Source organism: Xiphophorus couchianus, chromosome 13 (genome assembly GCF_001444195.1).
Source record: "Xiphophorus couchianus chromosome 13, X_couchianus-1.0, whole genome shotgun sequence".
Classification (NCBI taxonomy): Eukaryota; Metazoa; Chordata; class Actinopteri; order Cyprinodontiformes; family Poeciliidae; genus Xiphophorus; species Xiphophorus couchianus.
Window position 1 is genome coordinate 23,966,389 of NC_040240.1, and position 24,408 is coordinate 23,990,796.

Genomic DNA, 24,408 nt, shown 5'->3' on the forward strand with positions numbered 1-24,408 from the left:
TCTACCAGTTAGATGCAAAAACTTTTTAAAATGACATTTCGACAGTGAAACATGTTTTTTTTCTGGATTCAAGCTGTTCGTCTGAGCAGGTGCACGGGAACAAAGTTATTACTCCTTGGTACACCTCTGGTTTCCCTGCAGAGAGAGCACCGGTCGTGTTTGATGAGGATTCCTGAAGCGCTTTTTCTGTTCAGAGAGATGCGATGGGCTTCTCTGATAGATTATTAACACGTTTTGCATTTGCCCTCCAACAAACTCCCTGCTTCCTCCATCAATCTTCTCTGCAGCAGTCCTCTCCTCGTGGGATGCAGCCTCCTCTCACCTCAATTCTGAATTCAATAAGATCTCTGTTCCTGTATTAAATCCTGACTCCTGTGTCACCTGGTGGGAATTTCCCAACAGCAGGGTAACCCAGTCTTTGTTAAAAAGCTGGTTTGCTGTTAAATGTATAAAAAAAAGATATAAATTGTGATTGAGTGTTGAAGAAACTCTTATGTGGGGAGAAACGGATTGAAGCCGTCTGGATGTTTTCTGTCTGTTTTTGTGTCCAGCTGTGAAAGAAAAGCTGCTGCATCTGCCCGTCCATCTTATGTACCTGCATATGAACAGGCTGCCCCCTGCTGTTTAGGAAGAAAACAAATTAAGAATAAATCTTCTTTGGTTGAGTCTGTTCATCCCACATAAACATATTTTCTAATTTAACCTCATGTCTTGACTAAAGCTGCATTGATTTTATTTTGAAGTTGCTTTTTTAACATAATGACACAGGAGCCAAATGTGTTCACAAGGAGGTCAAGACTTTATCCGTCAAAAATGACTGTTTACTCTACAGAAAATCTAGACAGGAGGAAAATGCAAAGGTTTTAGCAAAAACACATTGGAAACCTTTCTAAAGTCAGACGTGTTAGTTGGAGGTAGATAGTATTTTTACAAAATTTAGGTGTAGATTAATCTCACTGATTGTAATCTGCCAGCTTTGCTTTGCATCTTTGTCTCAGACATTCAGCCTGACTTTAAAGCACTCGTTAATGACCAAAGAGACAAGATTTCTCTTAGTAACGCGTTTTACAGTCATTTGTAAATTCTTCTTGAGGAGTATTTGTGAGGTCAGACCCTGATGTTGGGTAAGTAGTCCTGGCTCAAATTCTACTCATCCTATTGAGAAACAGAGTTTGGACTCTACTGAGTTCTTCCAAAACAATATTGTTATTCAAGACCTTATCAAGTCTACTTCATGTCCTGGTTTTGCATTCATATCACAACTGCAGTTCCTAAAATGTCCCCACAAATATGGGAGCATGAATTCATCTGTGCAAATCTTCAGTTCTGAATATTCAGAAACATCTCCAGGAAACACAGAAAGAAGCCTGTTTACCTTCCTTTTAAGCATTTCTGATGACTATGTTGGATGACTGAGAATACACAACAAACTATTATCCTGAGCCATGCAAAGTGGCAGCATCATGCTGTGGGGATGCTTTTCTTTAAGGAATCTGGTCAGAAGATGAATGAAGTTAAACCTGGGATAATCCTGGAAGGAAACCGGTTAGAGGCTGCAGAGATTAATGCGTTTAAACGGTCCAGTCAAAGTTCAGACCTAAATCTAGTTGAGAGACTCAACAGTTGCTCTTCAGAGTCACTTTCTATCCAGTCTGGTTGACTTTGAACTGTTTTCAAAGAGGACTAGTCAAAGGTTTCAGCCTGTAGATGTCGAGACCTTGAGCTGCACCTGCAGTAAAAAGAAAAAAAGAAGTCCTAGAAATGATTGATGTTTTATATTTTCATTTGTGTTCTATCACATAAAATCCCAATAATATTCCTGGAATTGTGATGTGGTGGAATGGTGAACAGCTGAAGGGGTATAAATACTTCTGCAAGGTGCTGTAAATACTGGAACATGAGCGAAGAGGGTACAAACATCGCAGGTTGTCCTTTTATCATCTCTGTACCAGAGACAGTGGTGTGGGCACGCTCCAGTTACACTGAGTAAAAGGGAGAAAATCAAAACAAAGGACTAAATAACCTGTGAAAACCTTTCAGCCTCCCCCTTTGTTGTTCCTGCCAAATTCCCAGGGATAGTCGGTGATTGTGCCGAGGGAACGGCAGCTGCTGCAGACCTTTTTTTTTTCTGCCTTTTCAAATAAGAGCTCAATCTGAGCGGCTTTTACAGTCAGTTCAGATTCCTCACATCCCCCTGGAAACCATAAACAAATTCTTAATTAAAGAGAAATGACTTGTTCTGACTGGATCGAGTCGGAGCTTTATGGCATTTTTACGGCAGGAAGTTCAGAGCTGCCTGTATGAATTCTTTATGTTTTATGGCTGCGTTGTCACCCTGTTTGTTTTACATGTTTTGCTCTGCTTCGGTTTTATGAAGCACTCCTGAATGACACGGCTGCAGATTATTCCTTCTTCTCAGCAGGAGAACGCATAAAACACAAATACCGCCAGTGAGCAACATTAAAATGCCGAGATCGGCCTCATGAAATTTAAATGAACCTATAATAACACTTTGTTTCCTCTTTCTCTACCTCCTTTTCGACGGTACAAGAAGAGAAACGGGAGCCTGTCCAGGAGCAGCAGACAGGCGCTCTGGTCGGAGGCGTCCTCGGCACCCTCATCTTCATCGGGATCATCATCGGCATCGTCTTCCTCATAAGGAAGTACCAGCAGGACACGGAGTGAGTCTTCGTCACTAATTCTGCATTAACTTAAACGTTTGTTTAACCTCCTGAGCAAACTAATCCCTCCTTCTGGGGCTGCAGCTCATTAAAACTTATCACACGTCATTAAAGGATCCAGCAGTGGTGGCTCGGTTACAAATCCGGACCTGAAGTTTACGGCACCAACCCGTTTCAAGGTTCCCATTTATCCTCCCCTGGGCTGCAGCTGAGGACGGAGATTTATTAAACCTTCTGGGCTTTTGCTCCACATTTCAGATGCAATTTTCCAAACTAAAGCTCCATGTAGATCATCAGGGTGTTTTATAAACGAGCGAGCAAATGGGAGCTCCAACATTCATTATGTTGTGATTAAACTTTGATGCATCCATAGGAAAGGTGCAGCATCCAGACCATCAGTCAGTGTGAAAGAGACGCTGTTTGACCCGTAAATCAGAACAAACAGAAGTAATCATTGGCTAATATCTCAAACCTTGTTGGTTAAAAACTCTGCAAAGAATAGACTTCTGCTGTTATTTTGTAAAATGTAATTTTATTCTGATTTTAGAACACTTACAAATGTTAAAGGTCTTTCAGGCCTTATGAAACTGATGGAAAATAATTAGTAATGTTGGTCAAATGGTTTATTTTTCTCATAGTGAGCAGAAAACAACTTGTATAAACAGGGATATTTATTTATTAATTTATTTCATTCATTTACAGTTTGAAATGAAGACGTTACATGTTGGCATCAACAAAGGTTTCAATAAAAAGTAGTTGTTCAGGAAGTCAATTTATTAAATCATAAGCAATCACTCATATAGATACACCTTTATATATTTATTTATAAATATAATAATAAAGTAAATTAAACTTATTTGTAATGATACGGCACTCATTATACCTTAATATAATATTTTTATTTTCTCAAAAGTAAAAATTGATTCACTCTCTTTGGTTATTTTAGACAGATTGTTATTAATTTTAACATAAGTATCCTCTTTATATTACTTGATTGTGAAATTACATACTGACAATACAAAAGTTTTGTTTAATTATAAAACAAACATAGAGAATAAATAAAAACAAAAGTTTTTCAATGTGCTAAACTTTGACAGAATAATAATTTCCCTTATTAGTATCATCAAGTTCTGTTGATTTGTTGCTTGATTATTTCTGTTATTTTGGGCCATCGATGATAATAATAAAGCTGTTCATTCACTACTTTTGTTTTATAGTAAGTGTGGAGCAGGAAACTCATGTTATACTGATTACGTTTTATTTATGGGAGCCTTCAGTAGAAGTTGATTAGGAGGCCTAATTGAAGCTAAGCCCGTCCTCCACTCCACTTCAGCACCACTAATAACTCATTTATATTGTTCTTTCTTCATTGTTTATGCAGTGATGATGTATAAATAACCATTAGCATGCCTTACTAATGGAAACTAATGAAATAAACCAACAGACAGGGCTTTATATAGACCAACTATAAGGCAGATTGAGCATCACATCAATCATTCTGAGTGATTTAATATATTAATGGCTGTTGGAGTAAAGTGCCCATATTTAAGAGTTCAAACATAATTATGTTCGGCAGGGAAGAGCTCAGATGTTCAAAGTAACTCAAGAGATAATGGAAATTATCTGACACAAGTTTTTGATCTTCTAACAGTTGAGAAGAACAGAGGATCTATTCTGGGTTCTGTCTTGATTTTGGTTCTTATTTCACGGTATTGGAAAAAAAAACAAATTTTACATTCACATCAACTGGGTGGTGACTTTAAACAGGTTTGTGCTGCTTTGGTGCATTTTTAATCTGCTTCGCATTTTGAGGCTTTTATTGAACCCAGTAGAACTTTTTCCTTCTACTTGCCTGACCAGCTGACCCTGCTTTTCTCCCAGAGAGAAATACCATTAAATATCCTGGAGCCATAGATGAAATCTATAACCAAAATGTTAATTATAGTCTTGAGACTTTAGAAAGAAAATATTTAACATCAATAACATTCATTTAGCTCCTCACTTTAACCGTTTCAACGATGAAAGCAAAGCAGTTCTGCTCAGTCCAACCGGTTTCTTTCACGCCCATAAAGGATTTCTCCACCTGTGTTTGAATTGATTCAGTCATCCAGTAGAAAAAAAATCTTTAAGCTCACTAAATGTATTTCTTTCTCCAACTGACTGCTGGATTTTTTGCAAAAACAACATTGACTGAACTATGGCACAAAGGGACATCTTCAGCGGTCAATATTTCATTTCTGTCCTTCAGCCTCTCAGCAGCCAAAGTTGTCCATCTTTTAAAACACAAAGGAAAATCTGATGTCTTAACGAAGCGAAGATCAATAACTACATTGCTTTTCCCCTTTCGTCCAATCAGGGGTCCTCCGAAGCACAAGCCTCCTCCTCCGGTAAAGGCAGGCAGCTCAACGGAGATGGTGAGTGATCGGTGTGGCTCCAAATCAATCCTTATTGTCACCACAGTTATATTATCGTCTCTCTCTCACACACACACACACACGCAGATACACAGATACACAAAGTCCATTTGGGCAGTCATAATGGGGCTAATGGCTATTGATTGGAGATCTCAGTTGGCTTCTATGTGCCCAAATAATTATCTTAGTTTGTAAAGAGCCCCATTAGAGCACTTCGTTATTTTCCCTATCATTCCATCGCATTTTGGTGCGCTTATGTAATGTGACTAAAAACTCAGTAAATTTATGTTGATTAGACATGAAAAATGGTGTCTAATGGCTTTTAATGCCTTGGCTAAAAGGATGGTTCATGTGGTTCAGCAGCGAAAGGGTCTTTTTCAGACATTTAAAGGTTTTCCTGTGAAGCAGCACCTGTGGCACATGATGAAGACTGTAACTCTTAAAGCTTCTGGTTTTCAGGGCGGTGACAGGTTACAAGTCTGCTGGCTAAATCTGAACACTTTTTAAATAATACTCTTTGCTTCAGCATTCATAACTCCTTCATTTTTGGTGATAAAGTTCTCAAATTGTTATACAACATACCCACATGTGTTTTCTATGAATGACACTGATTGAAAACCCTGTCAGTTTATCTCAAACTTAGTGAGTTAATGTCAAAGTAGAGCTGAAACGATTAATCAGGTTAATCGCAATGAATCAACATTATTAACGTTTAATTGTTAACTGGAGCACAAACACTAAAGAAACGACCAATTGCTGAATGAACAACACAGTCAGCAGTAATTATACCAAAACTGTACAAAAAATATGCATTTTGATTTTAAGACATAAAAAATGAAACGTGTGTAAATTTGTTCTCTTCAAGTGTCACCTTCATTTGGTTCAAATTCAGTAAATTAAATTTCTATTCAGTTATTAATTGGTTAATTGAATAATAATTTCCACATCAATCCTGGACTGCATTGATGTTGCATTGAGCAGAAAGAGCTGAGCTTTTCACATCTTGATATTAAAAGTATTTTTTAGCTCTAGATGCATTCTTTGCTACAAATGATCGAGTTTACTCTAGAAGATTGCTATGTTGCTGCAGATTAGACAGTAAATGTTTATTTTTTTTCAATTAACAAAGAAACTCTTAGGCCTGTTTGCATTTTTAATGTATTTCTAATATTGTATAAGAAGGCTTGAATGGAAAATCTGCAGATTATGCTGATTTTTTAATCCGATTGATCATCAGAATAATCGATTAATCAGCCATCCAGTTGGAAAAAATATTTTAACCTCACTAAAACATATTTTAATTTTAATTGATTACTAAAATTTGAGATTATCATGTTATGAATGATAAGTTACAGATTTAGATCAATGGATCCAGAGTGGCATCTATAACTTTCTTGACTGATGTCATGCTTTTTGAAATGACTAAAGTGAAAAGAAAATGATTATTTCAAAATACATAATAGTTGAGCATTTAAAGTGACAGACATGTCAGCCATTTCCTCGCTGGCTATGTTAGCATTGTGCTTTGAAATTAGCTGGAAAAAATGCACCACTTGAGTCTAATTGTGTAAGCAGTACTTTCTTACCTCTAAATCAGTTTTTTCTCAATGAAATTGAAATAATCACATGACTTCAATCTGTCTGTCTACAATTATATCAAGTCTCCTCTTTTTTCCTCTCTTTCTTACATAATGAGCGAGTTTTGTCCAGTATGAGTGTTAACTAATTGAAGTTTCAGGCAGCAAATGCAAATTTGAAAGAATATCTTCTCAAGCTTACAGCTGTTATCTTGTTAAAGGATAAATGATAGTTTAATGCTGGAGCCGCTCAGCCAACTGTCTGCTCTCAGCTACGTCTGTGGCTGCCAGCGGCTGAAATGGAAGATTTTCAACTCAGATGTGAATCATCATTTTCCTCTGAGTGAGTTGACATCAGGATTCTCTGCTCTGGTCCAGATTAGACATCCAGACCACAAAACCGCCGCCTTCCAACCAACCAAAGCAATGAAAAAATGAAAATAGTCACCCATTACATCTCATTATCAGCAGAAAGTCTTTGTGAAAAATATCTCAGCAGAACCGATTCTTAAAAACTGATTAATGCTCGCCTTTTAGAAGATGTAACCATTTGGTCAGAGTGCATCAAACTGATGCCTGTTCATACCAACATCCTTTTATGACTCAATAAATCAGAATGTAGTTGAAAAGTAAATTCAATTCAAAAATTTAGCTTTCTATTATATTTCAAAGGAAAGTTGAGTGAAAGGAAAAACTTAAATGGAGAAATATCCAATGAGTTTTACGTCAGGGTTGTTTGTTGGGAAACTAAGTACAAGATTTTTTTTCTTTCATTTTGATTGTGTGGCTCTCAAATGTTCCTCCAAACTCTGCAGCATTTTTATCCAAATGAAGCTTTAATCTAAATGGATATATTTGGCACAATGTGCAACAGTGTCATTTGTTTTTTATTCAAAATAAAACGCTTCTGATGTTGTTTGTGGCTCATGTGTGGTGGTTCTCTAAGTTTTCACTTCCGCTGTGCTTTGCTTACCAATCCTATTTAAACTAAAATTAACCCCGTTTCCTGTGCACCTTTCTTCTATCACACTTTTTCCTTTCACTCAATTTTGCCATTGTTCTGGAATACAGCTTACAGCTTAAATCGCAAAATAAAAGACTTGGAACTCAATTTAGAGTTGACTTGGACTTGTAATCTGAGACGTGAGTCTTCGTGTCGGTTTTTATTTAATGTAGTAATTAGTGAAATGAAGGCGATATGTGAGCTACAGGGGAACATTTGATTATTATCCACTGTTGTTGGTTGGTGAATTTTTAAGGGATGTTAATGGCTCATAACAATTTGTTCTTGTTAGCTGTTTAATAAAAGTAATCACGTTAATTTATTTCCAACAGAATGTTGTATTATATGAATTTGGATCATTTAAAAAACGCAAGTTACCTCCATAATTTTCTCACCGCTAAGCTACCTGCAATATTACGAGGCCACTTCCTGATAAAAATAATAAAATAAAAGCACTTCCTATTATATTTACTCAGACGTTTAACACTCATTTCCTTACTGCACTTTGCCTTGTTTGCCTTATAAATCTGAGCATCTTTAATCATTAGAATTGAGAATCAAGGTAATAAGTTTTAAAGCTAAAATTGAGAAGAAAATCTTCCAAATTAAAAAACAATTATACAAAATAAATTCCTCTTTTTTACAACCCAGTAAATATGAAAAAGCAGCATTTTGTTTATTTAAACTCTTATAATAATGAAGCTTATTGATCTCTGACTAAATCATCACAGATATAATTGTGTTATATCACTGAATACATTCTGCAATGAAAATATACAGCAGAAATTTACTTGAAACGTTGCATCAAAAAAGCTGAAAATACAGTCATTCAGTTCCCTGACCTCCAATAAAAAGCTTTATTTTTTTAATGCATTTGACTCTACATTTTAATGTTTGTTTAAATATGAAACCATAATTTACTCACAATTAGTCTTTAATGATATAGTTTGCAGAGAGATTCAAAACATCTAAATGATTTATAGATCCAGAATTTTTAAGTTACCAAAGAGACAAAGGTGTGGTTCAGGAAACATAAAAACATTTAAAACATTACAGTACCCAATATAAAAACATAAAAAACATACAATACAGAAATATAAAATAGTTTAAAAATACATTACAAGCCGTGCAATAAAGGTCTAATAAAAAAAGATACCAGTCTGAAAAAAAAGTGCACACAACAATAATATGTGTTTTTCTAATATATGTCAACTTATGGATGCTTATTATCAATTTTAATACTGAGAAACTGAAAAACCAACCTTTGTGTAAAAGAAGAAAAAGAAAAAAATAAAGGTATTTCTGGTCAGGATTTTAAAAGGACACCCCCACTGTTATTCCTCAGTAAAAACAATCAGGCGTATAACATGTTCACATGATATGAGGCTCAGCATGTGGATTAATTTTTGTCCTGGTGAAACCTCTGACATTTAGACTCAGAGAGCGCTCAGAAACCTTGAAGCAATTCATGAGTTAAGGAATTAAAATAATTTGAAATCAGCGAATCCAGAAGTGGAAGGACATGAAAACAACAGACCACAAGATGCTTATTTTATCCATAAACTCTACTGTTCTGGTAGAAAAATATTAGCAGCAGCATTTCCTAGGCAACAATATATTCCAGCATGGATAGAAGAAAGAAAACTACACTGCAAAAGCATAAAATCCTACCATATAATTTTGGTGTAGTTTCTAGTGCAAGTATCTGAGTTTTTTCTGATTTCAAGTGTGCTAACTTTTTCAGTGAGACATAGCAGCTTGTTTTAAGCAAACAATTCTTTAATATTGATGGAAAAGTACAGAAAATTTAACTTATGTGGAAAATGGCGTCTTATAAGTGAACTAACCTGCCAATCCTCACCTAAGGAATTATTGACTTAAAACAAGCTCCTCTGTGTTGCAGAAAACTTACCTGTAAGTTAGTTTTGTCTTAGTTCAAATGTACTAAGATATTTGAACTAGAAACTAGACAAAAATATTTGATTTTGTGTTTTTGCAGTGCAACTCTGCAAAAGCTTAACAAAAGGAATAAATTTCACTTCAATGTAGGATTAGTTAAGTCAGTCGCCTGTTTCTTTAAATGAAACACCTAAAAAGATCTAAATAAACCTTAACATGTGTCACAGCTTTACTCTGTGGAGGGCACAGAAGTTCTCTAGTTTTGTATTAAGTGAGCAGTTTATGAGTAAAAAAGAGCAAGAGAGCTGAAGTAATTTAGGTCAAAATGCATCTGAGGAAATGTAGCCACAGTAATTGCTTAATTGCAGTGGGAAAAACAAGTGTCTCAAAGTTCATGACAAAGCTATTTTTCTTTTTAAAAATTATAATTTTCAAAGGGAGTCAAAGCAAAGTGTCTGCTCTTTATATTTAAATGAGAGGCTGTTGAATGCACCAGAGCAGAAGGATACGATTCAGTGTTTGTGCAAGTGAAGGGTTGCGCTTCTCTTTTCAAAGGAGCGTTCCTGAAGACAGCTGTGTTATCTACTGAACAGATTCTGTTGAATTGTTTCAAAGGCCCTCTCCTGTCTTCTCCACTTGACTGCTTGTTTCTGTGCTGTTTTGTGTTTTTTGCTCCCTTTCTGCGCTGATTTGTGTGCATGCAGCTGAACAAGCCGTCAGAGCCGCCCACAGCCACAGAGACTGTGCCTCTGAGCCCAGGAGAGGTTTACTACGAGCCCACAAGGGGAGAGCCTGCCACAGTAACTAACACACACTGTTTATGCACAAACACAACGTGCACACAGATCCAAAACCAATGTTTTTAAGGCTGGGAGACATATGATGACAGAGAACCGCATGCATATGGACCAGTATGAGCTGTCCGCTTTGTTCCAGTCAGTCACTGCTTCTTCAGATCTTTTTGAAGTGAAGTTGTGTGGAGTAGTGAGGAGAAGTTTGTAGCTGTATACCGAAGCTTTGAGTCCTTTAGTGAGAGAGTTCTGGCATCGACTCTCACTGCAGTAGTTCAGTATGGTCGCTTAAAGCAGCAGTATCTGACTTTTATGAAACAAAAAAAGAATTGGTTACGTTTTTTTGTTAAAACTGTCTCTATGTTGTGACAGAGTAATATGAGAACAAATGCAACCAATCAGAGCAAGGAGGAGGGTCTTAGCGCTGTCAATCAACTTCAGGTACTTACCTCTCAAAATGCTAACGGTGAAGAAGCAACTTACCTTTACGGAAAAAACTTTCATCAACCATGCTAACTAGCATTAGCATTCACCGCAAGCTTTGCTAGCTGCAGCACAGCTGAGAAAGAAAGGGAGAGAAAGAAGGGGATGAGCAGCGCCACACAGTGGATGATTGGTAGCACTAAGACCCACCTCCTGGCTCTGATTGGCTGTTCCTATTTAGCATTGGAAGAAATAGTATTACCAAAGTACTGTTAAAGTAAATTAGCTTCATCTTAACTTTTCCAGTGTTTGTTTTGGATTCTTGCATTGTTTTACTTTCCACCCTGACACAAATTTATTCCACTTCTAACAGAAAACCTCCAGGATTTGTTGTAGTTCCAGTCGTGTTTAAGGCAGGACTTTATGCAGTCCTTAAGAGCATCTTGCTTAACTGCTCTTTCTTAAACCTAAGATGTTTTTCTTTGGGCAAAAAGTTCTAGTTTAGTTGGCTCTGACCAACAGATGCGGTTCCAGTATGCAGAGTTTTTCTTGCTCTCCATCCTGTACAGGAATCTATTAATATCACCCCTGCAGGTGTTATTGGCTCAGAGGAAACATTGTCCCCAGTTTTCTTAACAGGCTTTTTGAAATATTGTGCTTCGTGTCTCTGTGCTGTGTGGTTTGGTGAATTTCTTAGTGATATTTTTCCTTGCAGTTCTTTACTAATTATCCTCTTTCTGCCTTGTGAGAAAGCTGCAAATGTGTTTTTAAGTTTAAACTGACTTTGTTTTGCTTTTGGCATGACGCTTTCTACACTGACCAGTTCTGATGTTTCAGTTTTGACCTGATTTTACAAGCATTAAGCATTTAAAGGACATCATGTCTCTAAAACTCCTGCTTGTTTTAGAGAAACTATTATCCTGCTTGGATAATAGTTTTGGATTTTTTTTAATGTGCAAAAGTAAAATAATGCAAGCACAGGATACTTGAAAAAGCTGTGTTAAATTTTTTATGCTATCACTTTGGAAATTGTCATGCAGCACCTATTAAAGCTTTAAGTGCAGAGCCATAAAGATGTGACTGTGTGCTGCTGAGATGGTCAGTTTTCCAGCCAGCTCCTATCTCCTCTGCAGAGATTAAAGGCTCCATCAACACAAACGCATTTTGTTTTAAAGCACATAACTTTTGCTAAGACCCCAATTGGCCCTCTTTTAAACTTTGCTGACCTCGTCTTAGTTTTAGGGATTGCTTTTTAGATTGAAGCCCAGAAAAAGGAAACAATGAAGCAGAACCCTGTGATAGATTCCTACACTAAATGGTTTTCATCATGCATTTTACCAATCGGCACTTTATTAGTTTACTTTAAACTAAACTGTTTATACGAGCAAGCTAAGAAATCTCCTGATTTTTCTGTTATTAATGTTGCTCCTCTGTTCTGTCTGGAACCAAACTATAGTTTTGGCTCTTATAATCCAGAGTGAATTCTCAGATTGTTTAAAAAACCAGCTGAGCCTCCATGTAGAGCTGCACAGACCAGCTGAGTGATAAATATTGTCTAAATGAGAGATTTTTTCAGTGCAACAGAACTCTCCTTTTCTGTCTTATCTGATGACATTGCAGGAACATCTGAGTTAACCTGTTTTAGAGAAGCCATTGCTTATTTTCTCTTTAGCTTCTCGTAGCCTGGAGCAAAGTACAAATGATTACCTTGTGATCTCACAAACCTCTTGAGAATCCATCTTGTCCAGAGTGCAGCGTTTTTCTTTGATAATCTCCAACAAATCAGGTTTTTTTTCTTCCTTTTTTTAAGAAATATTTCTTTCTTCAGGAAAACCTGTTTTCCCAGGATTTTAAATATATTCCACTTGTTCACTGCAAAGTTTTTATAACTTATGATGCTAGAGAAATGTGGCTTCTCTTGTTTTGAATACAAAGAAAGTACTTTCTGTCGGTTCCAGGGTTTAAGTATAAGGATATATGTGGACTTCTCTTTTTGAATCTGTTGCTTGTTTTTGTACTTTTAGAAACTTTCAAAGAATGTGGGAACTAAATTGTTTTTGTAAAGACCTGAAATGCAAAACCTTGAGATTATGACTGTATTTATCTTTATGATAAATGTTAAACTACAAAAGTTTAATTCAGTTATTTGGTTGCCACAAAAACACTTTCGTTGAATTATTTCAGTTCAGGGTGTTCAAAGTACGGTTTGGGGTCCTTTTTCAGCCCTTAATATAATTTTGTCTGGCCTTCAATCTAATTTCAAAACTGACATAAATTTGATGTAAAAGAAAACAACATTTGAGTATATTTACTCTGACAAATACGTCTTTTATTTATATTTTGTCTTTTTTTCTTAAAGTTTTGTTGTAGTTGTGTTCTCCCATTTATTAAATTTAGCTAGGTGGGACAAGTGTTTTTGAAGAGTTTGCAACATTTTCTTCAAATGAATATCTATTTACAGATCCATTTCCTACAAAGGTCAGACTACTGAGTGCTTTTTATTAAAATATTGCATGTTACGTTTTTGTTGGGGTCTGGACACCACTTATTTAAGCGATGAAGAATCACCTAATTACATTACTTTTTAAAATGATATTTTTATTCATTTTAAAGTTAAATCCAAAAATCTAATAGGTAAACAAAATAAAATTGATGATTACATTTTTTACAGCTGCTCCAGATATTTATCACCTTGTCCTGGTTCTGTCCAGAAAAATTATCAAAATGGACGTAATTAAAAAATGACTCATTGGCAGGAATTTTTGGCAAAGCTGAAAATACTATTTTATTTTATTGCAGTAGGTGTTTATTGCCAACACTAACCACCTAAACATTACTGTTCTTTAAACTTAAAGAAGAAAACATAAATGAATATAAATATCTGAACAGTTTCAGAATTGAGTTTTGTGGATTTTTCCTGATAAAATGTTGTAAACATGACCTTGTTGACCTTTTTTCAGATGCTGGATGAGGAAGCCACCGACGCCCTGAACGGCGGAGCCCCTCCGGTCCTGAACAAGGATGGCTCTGATGGTCACCATGGCAACGACTCATCCAATCACGGGCCCTTGTCTGGCAACATTCCTCGTGGCGAGAGCTTTGTATCGACCCCCATGTATGTGTAGCCGTAGCAACGAAGCCACAACAGAGGCACACGGGAAAGTTTCAGGTCACCTAAATTAGAAAGAAAAACAAAGGGAGAGGCCATGACACCTGTTTCTGCTTTTCATTGTAAATTTAACCTCTAAAGTTTTAAAGTAATCTGCTCACGGATGGTTTTCGATTTCATTTCCTGCGTTCACATTTCCTTTTGTGTTTACATCAAAGCTAAAGCTTGTAACTTGGGATGGCTAACAAAAGTATCAAGCCTATATTTTCCTTTTCCAATTTTCTTTCTTTAAACACTTGTGAAATTCAGTTAAAGTTTCTATCTTCTCAAGCCAGGAAGCCTTTGAAATCATATGTGTTGTTGCATAAGATGAGGCGGGCTTTAAAACCGCATGCAGAGCCGTTGTATAGATGAACCAGAGCTCTGATCGGTTACTAATTAAAATCCACATTTCCACCCAAAAGCAGTCAGAAAACCGCCTTTTACTGGGATTTAATATGAAATGTTTTATGCAATGTTTTGTGCCATGATGTTTAACATCATGAAATTGTTATTAAAGTGTGAAAGGGAGGCTGCTGAGCCTCAGCTTGTCTGTTTACAGCCATGGGACATAATTTTAAAAAAAAAAATTCTCTCCAAACGAGATGGTAACAAAAAAAAACACCTTAAGAAAATTCGGAACATAACAACTTCCATATTCCTGTGTGAGAAACACACCAGTGAAGAAACAATACTACCAGAACGGATTCACACCTTTTTTGTTGTTTTTTTCACATTTTTCTAACAGAAAATCAACAAACATCCTTCATAACAAAGTGAAAACATGTTTTCAGACATTTTGGAGTGTTTTAAAAATGTAAACATAACACTCATGGTTTAATACTTTGCCTAAGTAACTTTGGCATCAATCGAAGCCTCAAGTTTTGTTTGGATGTTTGGATCTTTTCAGAGAATCTGAAATCTGCTTCTCCTGGCTGCCTGCTCGGGTCACTGCCATTTTGGAAGCTGAATTCTCACCAGAGACTCCAAAACAATCTTTGTGTTTGGTGTCTCACCCCGGTGCAAAGCAGTTTCCCAGTTTCTGCTGCAGAAAAACAACCACAATGTTTACAGACAAATCTTTGAACGTTTGATTTAATATGAACTGCTAAGTCTGAGATCTTAAGTAGATAAATGTATAACATCCAAATCATCTTCAGTCAACTGAATTTATCACAGTTGGACTCTAATTAATCTGCAGAAAGCTCTCAAGGTGGCTCCATTCTGCGTGAAATAGCAATGGGAGGGTGTACTTATGTACCTCTGACTGAAAATCACGTTTTCAGGTTGTTGGTATGGAGAATTTTCACTGTTTTTCTTTTAAATAAAACTATTTAACCTTTCAACAAGTCTCTAATATATGTGGAAAAGTGAATTTCCTGGTGACATTGTTGTCTGAGCAGCAAAGCCTTCGTTAAGGTGAACAAAGGAGACAAGGCATAATTCGAAGCTGTAACCTGGCAACATCACATAATTAAGATGCCGTGATCCGTATTGGTTGTGTTAATTGCAAAATCTGGTGAGGCTACAGCTGCGTAAATCAGCTTATAGCAATACACAACCTGGGAGTTCATAAAGATTCACAAACTGTCACACAAACACACATTCCTCCTTTCAGAAATTACAGTTTTTAATTATTCAAAAAATATATATAGACTGTGTCATAATGTGTCAAATCTGAGCATATATTAGAGAAAAACTGCCATTAAAACCATTTCAACCATTTGAAATGATAACCTATTCTGATATATGCAGAACATTTTGCTTTTTAGCTAATAAGGGAGAAATATAATCTCACCTCATCCTGCTGTATGTCCTCTGGCTGAAACTGAAATTGGTCAACACAGATGTCAAACGGTACCAAATGATAAAAATTGTAAATAGCATTGATAATATTGATTTATAATATATTGTTGGTGACATGTGTATACATCAAATAAACAGGTGTAGGTGTTATTAGTTCCTCTGTACAGGGGATGGAAGTCAGCTAAACGTCAAACGAGTGACTAAAAAAACAAAATGTATATTACTATTTTGCTTTTCACAAGTCCATTAAAGTTGTCACTTAATACAAAGATGTTTTGAGTATAAAAAAAATAAATGGTGTGGATTTTATTCCTTGTTCATATTGCTCTGCATGGCATGATCAGTGGCTTGTAGAAACACTTTCCCAAGGCTGTTTGCCCAAAAGAAATCTTCATCATTTGTAAAAGCATTTCTGAATATTGGAAAAGAACGCTGCTTTTCTTTTTGTTGTTTTTTTTTTTACAATCTGTGTCTCGATGCATCTGTCATAATCGTGCACACCACAAGCTTAAATCTAATTTAAGGCGTGTGTTCTTTTGTGTTGTGACAGCTCCCCAGGCTGCCTGTCTTTGTCTTCAGCACAAATCCAAAAATACAGTAGACACTGAATTTCTCTCAGCCACAGAGTGCAACACACACAGAAATGCAGTTTGTTTGTTTGTTTGTTTCTTCCCTTACCATGCTTTATCTTCATTGAGCCACACAAATTGTCCTGAGTTCATCATGTCAGCTGTCAGAAAACAGGTTGGAGTTAACCATCTCAGCTCCAACCACCTACAACACAAAGGAGGTGGATAAACTGCAGATTTCTAGAGCTGGTCAATGCGTGGAAAAGCTGAGTGAATGATGAGATAAATAATCTTACATTTTCTGAACCATAGGCACCTAATACACTTATTTCCTGACGTAAGGGAATAAAACTTACAGTATCTGTATTTAGTCAGTATCTTTCCTGCTGTTGAACGTCCAATGTGACCATAATGTAAAAAATCATTAAGAAATTCTCACTGAGGAAGCTACACTGCAAAAACACATTTGACCAAGTATTTTTGGTCTAGTTTCTAGTGCAAATATCTTATTACACTTGAAATAAACCAAAACTAACTTTTCAGCATGATATAGGAATTTATTTTAAGTCAATAATTCCTTAATATTCATGAAAAAATACTAGTTCCACTGAGATTATTTTAATAAGTACTTTTCCATCATTATTAAGGAATTGTTTACTTAAAACAAGTTCCTATTTCTTGCCAAAAAGTTACATAAAATTTATTTTTGTTTTATTTCAAGAGTACAAAAATATTTGCACTGGAAACAAGACAGAACATACTTTGTAAGATTTTGTGTTCTTGCAGTGTAATCGCTACTCCAGCTTATTTTTTAAACAATTGTTTATAGACTCTAGAAAAACATTAGATTTTATCTACTTTATCCTATTTGTAGCAACACAAACATTTTACAGTTAAATAGACGACATAAACAACATTTATGCAAAAGTGGTGACGCATTTTTAAAAAATCTAGTTTGTGACGATGTAGACAGTGCAGTCAAATTGATACTAGTTAGCTTTAGGAGAGGAAAAGTCCCATTTAGAAGCTAGCTAACTCTAACTTAAGCTAACAGCTATTCAGTTTACACGAGTCAAACAGGGTTGTGGTTGCAGCTGAACAGTTGATCTACAGAGAAAAACAGATAATTGTTATGTTTTCTCTCAAATTTCTTCTTCTGTGAATTCCAGCTCAGACTTTGGAAATCGATGGGTCCAACTAGCTGGTCTGTGGCAAAACATTATAGTATCTATAGCAAAATAGATATGGTGCAGCTAAAGATAAACAAATATCAGGTAAAAGTTGTAAAACATTACTAATGTAGGATTTCTAAATAATTTTTAAAAGTTTTAAGTTATTTTTATAAACATAATTGTGCTTCAGATTGGCCTTGTTTCAAGTAGCTGTTAGCTTGATTAGCTGGTAGCTAAAGTTGGCACCTTCCAGAGTTTCTCTGATTCTTCTTCTACTGATAAAACACCGTCAGTAGATGAAACTATCTAGAGAAAACAACATTCACCACAGTGTCTCCTTTACTACAGCATGCTCACTGAAATATTTAGTCTATTTTCAGGAGGACGTAGCAGAAATACACATTTATTTTTAAGTGAAATTGGAAAATTTCTAACAAATATGTGACAAGTAGTTATTTTTCTTTAACTGTAAGTTTTTATTCTTTTCTGAAAATAGTTAGAAAGGGAGAATGCTAATGGAGTAAAAGCTTTTCAAGTTCCTCTGATTGTAGGCTCTGATGTTATTTTTCATTAAAGGAAATGTCTGCATGCTGCACGGATATTTTGGGAGAAAAAAAGCTGTTTCCATATTTTGCAGAAAAGCTTGTGTCACATTAGCAGCCCAGCTTTTTAATTTGCTTTTCTGTTGCGGTGTTGGACAATCATGTGTGATGTGTTTTATAGCCCTGCCACAGAACAAAAAGCTGTCTTCAAAGAGGGAATGTGGCGCTTTTGCCTCTTTTTGTCTGTAAATTAATTTCACAAAATGAATGAATGTTTAGTTTCCTGTGGATTAATGTGTTTAATGTGTTTGCCAGCAGGCTGCTCTTGATAGATTGAGGAAAGGGGGAAAAGACAATCATCAGGACACATTGCATCAGAGACCAATGACTCTGCAAGCGTTCAGTTATGAGTTTTGGCTCTGCCGTCTCATTTGGAGAATCATTTGGCTTTACCCAGCGCCTCACGTTTAGTAGCGGTGTGTCATTTAGAGGTACCTTAAAATGTATGATTTGCCAATTTCTGATAGCCATGAAGGAATTTATGGTACTTATGGCAAAAGCAGCAAAGAAATCAAATGTGTGAATCTGTGGATGGGCCGACTAGGGCTTCACATCCATAATGAGGAGATCCTGCAGTAGTTCCAGATGGATCATTTAACGGATGAAGCGTTTGTCCCTTCAGTCTCTGCTTCGCATTTCAGCCAAGGTGCTTGTTCAGTTTCCCCACCTCCACAATTACGGGTTAAACGCCACAACCATAAGCTGTGCACGTCAACGATAAGGTTGATCAGTCTGAATCCTCTCCTTCATTAAGCCTAATTATTCCAACAATTTTTTCCTTCTTCTGTCTCTCTCCTTCATCCTTTGTCACTTCAGCTTTTCGTCACGGAGCCAGACGTGCCTTCTTTTGTTATTTTTAGCCCTTCAATTCTCACATTTTATTCTTTGACAGTAGAAGCGCTGATGAGACGAGTAACACACAAACACATGATGTGTTTGAAAAGGAAAATGGGAATGCTGAAACAAAAGCCACTCTCATGCACTGGAAATATAATCATATTTTTGTGAATGTTATTGATTTTGTTTCGATTCTTATGTATCACTTATCATTTTGTATGCTTTTGGGGAATTATACTGTATGTTTTTCAATTCACTGTCTTGTCAAATAAAATGTAAATCAAAAAGACTTTGTGATCATTATCTCGGTAAAAGATGAAATATGTTAGAAATTGTGCGTAGAAAGAACTTCCTACATGAAATCATAAGCTTATTTTTATTCATTCTGAATAATTCTGCTTATAATCTTCGGATTTGTAAAACACACCAACCATCTTTCAACTTTCTGTTTTTGCTTTACACTTTTAGTTTGATTTATTTCAGATTTCTGGTACGAGACAAATCTGTTAAAAAAATATTGAGCGCCTCTGCCTTCTCAAAGCGCTACTTTGAAACAGCCAATCAGAGCCAGGAGGAGGGCCTTAACGCTGTCAATCATGGATGTGATTCCCACTTGCTCTCTGCAACAGGCTCCTGATAGCAGATCATGTTGTGAATTCTCAGGCTAGTTAAGATGACCACCAATGACGATGGACAAGCAGTTTTCCTGAAACTGTAAGTTTTCTCAAATATAAGAAATTTTCTAGAAAAAGAAAAGAATTTTCTGAGTTTTTTCTACATTTCTGAGATAAATCTCAAAATATTGCAGAGGAGGAGGGTTCTAGAAAATATCTGGGATTAATCTCAACTTTTCACTTTTCTTGCAAATTTTTTGCTTAAAGCTCAGATGTTTTCTTGTTTTTATTTTTTTAGAAAATTTGATACTGAGCTAAAAATGTTTGCGTTTTTTTCTTGCAAATTTTTGACTTTCAAAGCTCAGACATTTTGTTGTTTTTTGGAGAAATTTTCTGAAATTGGCCTAAATGTTGCTGAGATTTTTTCCAGAAAATTTTAGACTTTTTAAACTCAGAAATTTCCACGTTTTTTTCTGTAAAATTTCAGAGAATAATCTCAAAACTTCTGAGTTTTCTTCTAGCAAATTTTTCACTTTGAATTTAGACATTTCCTCGTTTTTTATACAGAATGAGATTGACCTAAAAAAAAATGTTGTTTCTTCCAGCGAATTTTCAACTTGTCAAACTTAGAAATTTACTCCTTTTTATTTTTTCTACAATGCCCCTAACCCACTTTGATAAGATTACTCAAACTCTGACGCAATTCTGCAGTTAGACATTGTTTTTAGTCAAATGTGGTTATTTTTGGAAAAGTATAAGAAAGCCTCCATGTTTTGAATCCAGGACCCTACTGTACCTCCGCTTTGAGAATTAAACGCTTGTAGAACATGGTTCTTGATCTTGTTGTTAGCCGTTAGATTTGCCTGACTTTCTTTTCTGTCTGCATTTTATCCTTCAGTGTCGCTGCCACCGAGCCGCTGTCAGATCAGATGAGATGAGACAAGCTCATTGTCAGCGAGCATTTGTTCACTTTTGTGGCTAATTAACCGTATCGTTAAGTTCATCCTGGTCCCTGCTGGGCTCAGCGTTTGACAGAGATATAAAGTGAGTGAGGAGAGGCTCCGACATCAGAAGCGGTTCAGTTCAAATAAAATCTGTAATGTGACGGAGGAGCAGCATGAATAAGAAAAAGCCCAGGGCAGCAGCTCAGCGTTACCTTCAACTGTATAAGTTTCCCATCCAGAGGTATCGGGATAAAAACTGACATGTCTGGCAGCTGAAGTTTGATTTCTCTGACTGATCAGTTATTTTGTTTTTTGTTTTTTTATCCGGATTAAAGATGCTCATTGTGACTCATGAAGACGGAGAAGCAAACAGAGCTGGAAAAACGAGCTCAATCAACAAGTTTATCCCAAAAACCTGTTGTACTTTATATTCTACAGCCCTCTTTTCCCTTTATTGTTACTCGGAGGCTTTGTTTAATAATGTATTTTACCTACTCACTTTCAAGTCTGCTGTAGCTTATACTCACAACAGTTTCCTCTGAAACCTTAACAGAGAAACTCCCTTCTCTATTTGAAACATAGACGGTTTTACTGTGTCTGTCTCTATGTTTATAATTATTATGGTTTTCATAACCATTAGCTGAAAACGTCAGGTTTTCAGCTAATGAAAACCTGACGTTTAAAGTCACATCAAACTAATAAAAGAAAATTTTCAATACAGAAATGTTGCCTTAATGAAAGCAATGTTTAATACCTGCTTAAAGGGGCAGCATTATGTGTTTTCCAGCCACCTACCTCCATTTATAGCACAATCAAGTAACTATGTTAAGTTATGAAAATGCTAAACCTTAAAATTTGACGCTTTGAAATTGGCCTCTGTCTCTTTAAGAAGCTCTTGTTCTTTCCCAAAATGTTATTTTATTTTTGTGTCGTTTCTCAACTCTAAAAAAGTTGTTTTGATTAGTTCTCAAATCAGAGAGAATTTATTTATTATTTAGAGAAAAAAATGCACACAAACTTGTTTATCTATTGTTTCTGTGTGATGTTAATATGTTTTTAAAGTATTTTTCTGACACTTGTAAACTTTGTCCAAATTCTGGAAAAAACACAAAATAGCTAACGATCAGGGGTTTTATGATATATCAAACATAAAAAGTATCGAATCGATACCAAAATGTTTGTCAGGAATTGAAAACGTGATATAATAATAATTACAATATCTTGTTTGTAGAACACTTTTTTAAACAAATGTTACAAAGTGCTTCACATTAAAAAATATTTTTTAAAAACATCAAAAATGACACAAAAAACAAAAAGTATACCAAATCTATTCAAATCTATAGCAACGTATACAATAACATGATATAAAAATACAAAAGAAATTCAGACATTACAAATCTTTTTATACAAGTTTTAACTGATGATTTAAAAGAAGACAATAATGTTTCAGTAGAAATATTTATTGGTCATCAGCTGAGATACCTGATAATTTCAGGCTTCTGCTTTTCTAACATTAAAAAGTGACAATAATTAACTGTGGACATTAATGGTAGATAAACGACGTGTATAAACTGCTTTATGGATAAAATTCATGACCATAAAATGGATTAAAGTTAAAATGACTGAACAAAGTGAATGAGTACACAGCTTAAAGGCCTTTTGTGTGCAGCTGTCTAAAACTGTCTGCAATGATTTAGTCATTTGTTTTTATTTGTTGTCATTGTGCTGCTTGCTTCAGATAACATTGCAGGTAATCCTCATTAATAAATAGCCTCTGGCTTTCTGCATCACAGCTCTCATTACCTTCTTCATTTATTCCTCCATCCATCTATCCTCCAGCCTCAGCCCAGAATAATTAATCTTTTACTGCTATTAAAGATTTATTGCGAGTCTCAGTAATTTTTCAAATCAAACATTAAGTTTATATTACCTCGTTTTGCCGCTGCTTCCCCTGAGAATAGCCTTCGCTGCGCTATCTTGAATATATAAACCTGTTTTCTGTGATAAGACAAAGTAAAAACAGGCTTCCTCAATCACATGTAGAGCGCTGTGGAGTCTCATTTTCTCTTGGGCCAATTTTTCTCAGCAGGACGCCAACTCAGCAGGGGGCGCTTTCTTCCTCCTGCTCTTCCAGGCCACATTTCTCTCTCATCTCATCTCTCCCACTCACTATCGACAAGCTCATTGATTCCCTCCCCACTCCGTCAACCTGACTGTCTTAATCTCTCTGAGTCTACCTTTCTACCTGCTTACACTAATCCCTCTGTCTCGCGTTTTCATTTCTTTTCTCACGTCCCAGAATCACAGCCCCCCTTTTCTGCCTCTTTTCATCTCGACAATCGTTTCTCTTTCTCCGCCTGTTCTTAAATTTCGCTCTTTTGGCTTTAGAAATCAGACTCTTCAGTGTGAATAATAGACGTTTAGGTGGTTAGTCACTCAATATGAAATAAAATGTGCACCTAATGGTTTTTTAATGGTTTTCAAAATTGGTTAAAAATATCAAAATATTTCAACAGGACGTTCAAAAGGCATGTCATATAAATGTTTTTTTAAAAATAATAATCGTGATGAAAATAAATAACCCTGATGATATTCAGAAGCAGGAAATTAAAGAAGTTACTCGTCATGAATGATTAGATGTTCCTCCAGCTACTAGTTACAGCCTGAGGAAACCCTGAGGGCAACAGGGGGTTAAACCTAGTGTACCTAATAAAGCGGCCTGTGGGATTGATTGGTGTAAATGAGGGACAGGTGTGGTTAAAATCACTCCCATCTGGAGCGGTGAGCGCTGTGGTTGGACTGAAGACAGCTTCAGGAAGTTCATCTCCTCCTGGTCAAAGTTCAGCAGCAGGTGGGTGTGACTGCTTTCATTTTCTGCTGCATCATATGTCCTTATTTTAATTCAGATAAGAAGAGCAGCATATAAGTTAAGCTCAGTGTAAACTTTACTTAGACTCATTTTGCTGTAAACAAGGACAAACCTAAAAAAATATTTGAGGTTTGTTCCAAAATTTATTCCAAATCATCGCATCCGCTGCTCAAAATGAGTTTGGTCTGAGAAAAAAAATATTTTATACTATTTTATGTTCACTGCAAACTTTCATGCCGCATGTTACTAGAGTGTTGCAATCGTTCTTCCTCAATAAGTACTAAAAGTCTTTATAAAAGTATTACAGTTTCCCAAGCTGCATTTTCAATTAACTAATTTAGAAATTCTCTGTAGAAATAAATAAATCTGTATAGGTGAGTTTTCCACAAGTGATTTGGAGTCGTTGCACAGAAAAGTCCAAAAAGTCCTGTAAGACCGATACCATGAGCAAATAATAGATGCAAGAGCTGAAATGGGAGTTAACCATTTTATTTGTGTATTTTAGCATTTCTCTCTTTGCAAGGATAATTTTTTCAACAAGTATTTTTGCAGACTGGGCTTTACAGGGCCTGAAGCCCCCAGAGGAAGTGGAGTGTGAATTAACTTTGGGTTGAGTTTAGAGTTAGGAAACTGCTAAGGGTTAGGGTAAATCTTAAGTAATGGAAAATGAATGGAAGTTAATGCAGATTAAGTTAGTGGAGATATAAGACACACTGTTTGTAGGTGTTTACAACCTTCATTGTGTCCAAAGACTTTATAAATTAGAATGTGATTTTTCTGGAAAACCACACTTTATGGATTATTGGGTCCATTCTTAAGTTATGTCTACTACTTTCTGTGGAGTTTAATAATTATCTCAGTTCTGCCAAATGTAAGTTTTGATGAAATTACCAATCCAAAACCATACTTCCTGGTTGCTTTTATTATGTTCAAGAGCTGCAGCTTAGGACGACGTGTTGCTGTGAATAAAAATATTCCTGCCTTCATATCTGGCTGTGTGAAGCTACATAAACGTGTCAAGTTCTGTCGGCTCCAGCTTCATAATCTAATAGAAAAAGT

The 24,408-nt window shown here is 35.9% G+C and overlaps 1 protein-coding gene across 2 annotated transcripts in view; it reads left to right on the forward strand.

Annotated features, from left to right (window-relative positions):
* The window catches only part of pvrl2l (PVR cell adhesion molecule related 2 like), a 318,757-nt gene extending 302,706 nt beyond the window's left edge, over nucleotides 1-16,051 (forward strand). Inside the window, exons 7-10 of one of the 2 annotated variants that reach the window (XM_028035766.1) lie at nucleotides 2,552-2,681; nucleotides 5,038-5,095; nucleotides 10,279-10,374; nucleotides 13,749-16,051. In XM_028035766.1, coding sequence (XP_027891567.1) covers nucleotides 2,552-2,681; nucleotides 5,038-5,095; nucleotides 10,279-10,374; nucleotides 13,749-13,913 — 449 coding nt within the window. In that variant the 3' untranslated portion in view covers nucleotides 13,914-16,051. The remainder of the gene's footprint in view (nucleotides 1-2,551; nucleotides 2,682-5,037; nucleotides 5,096-10,278; nucleotides 10,375-13,748) is intronic. The other variant, XM_028035767.1, reaches the window with a different exon arrangement.
* Nucleotides 16,052-24,408: the final 8,357 nt, after the last annotated feature.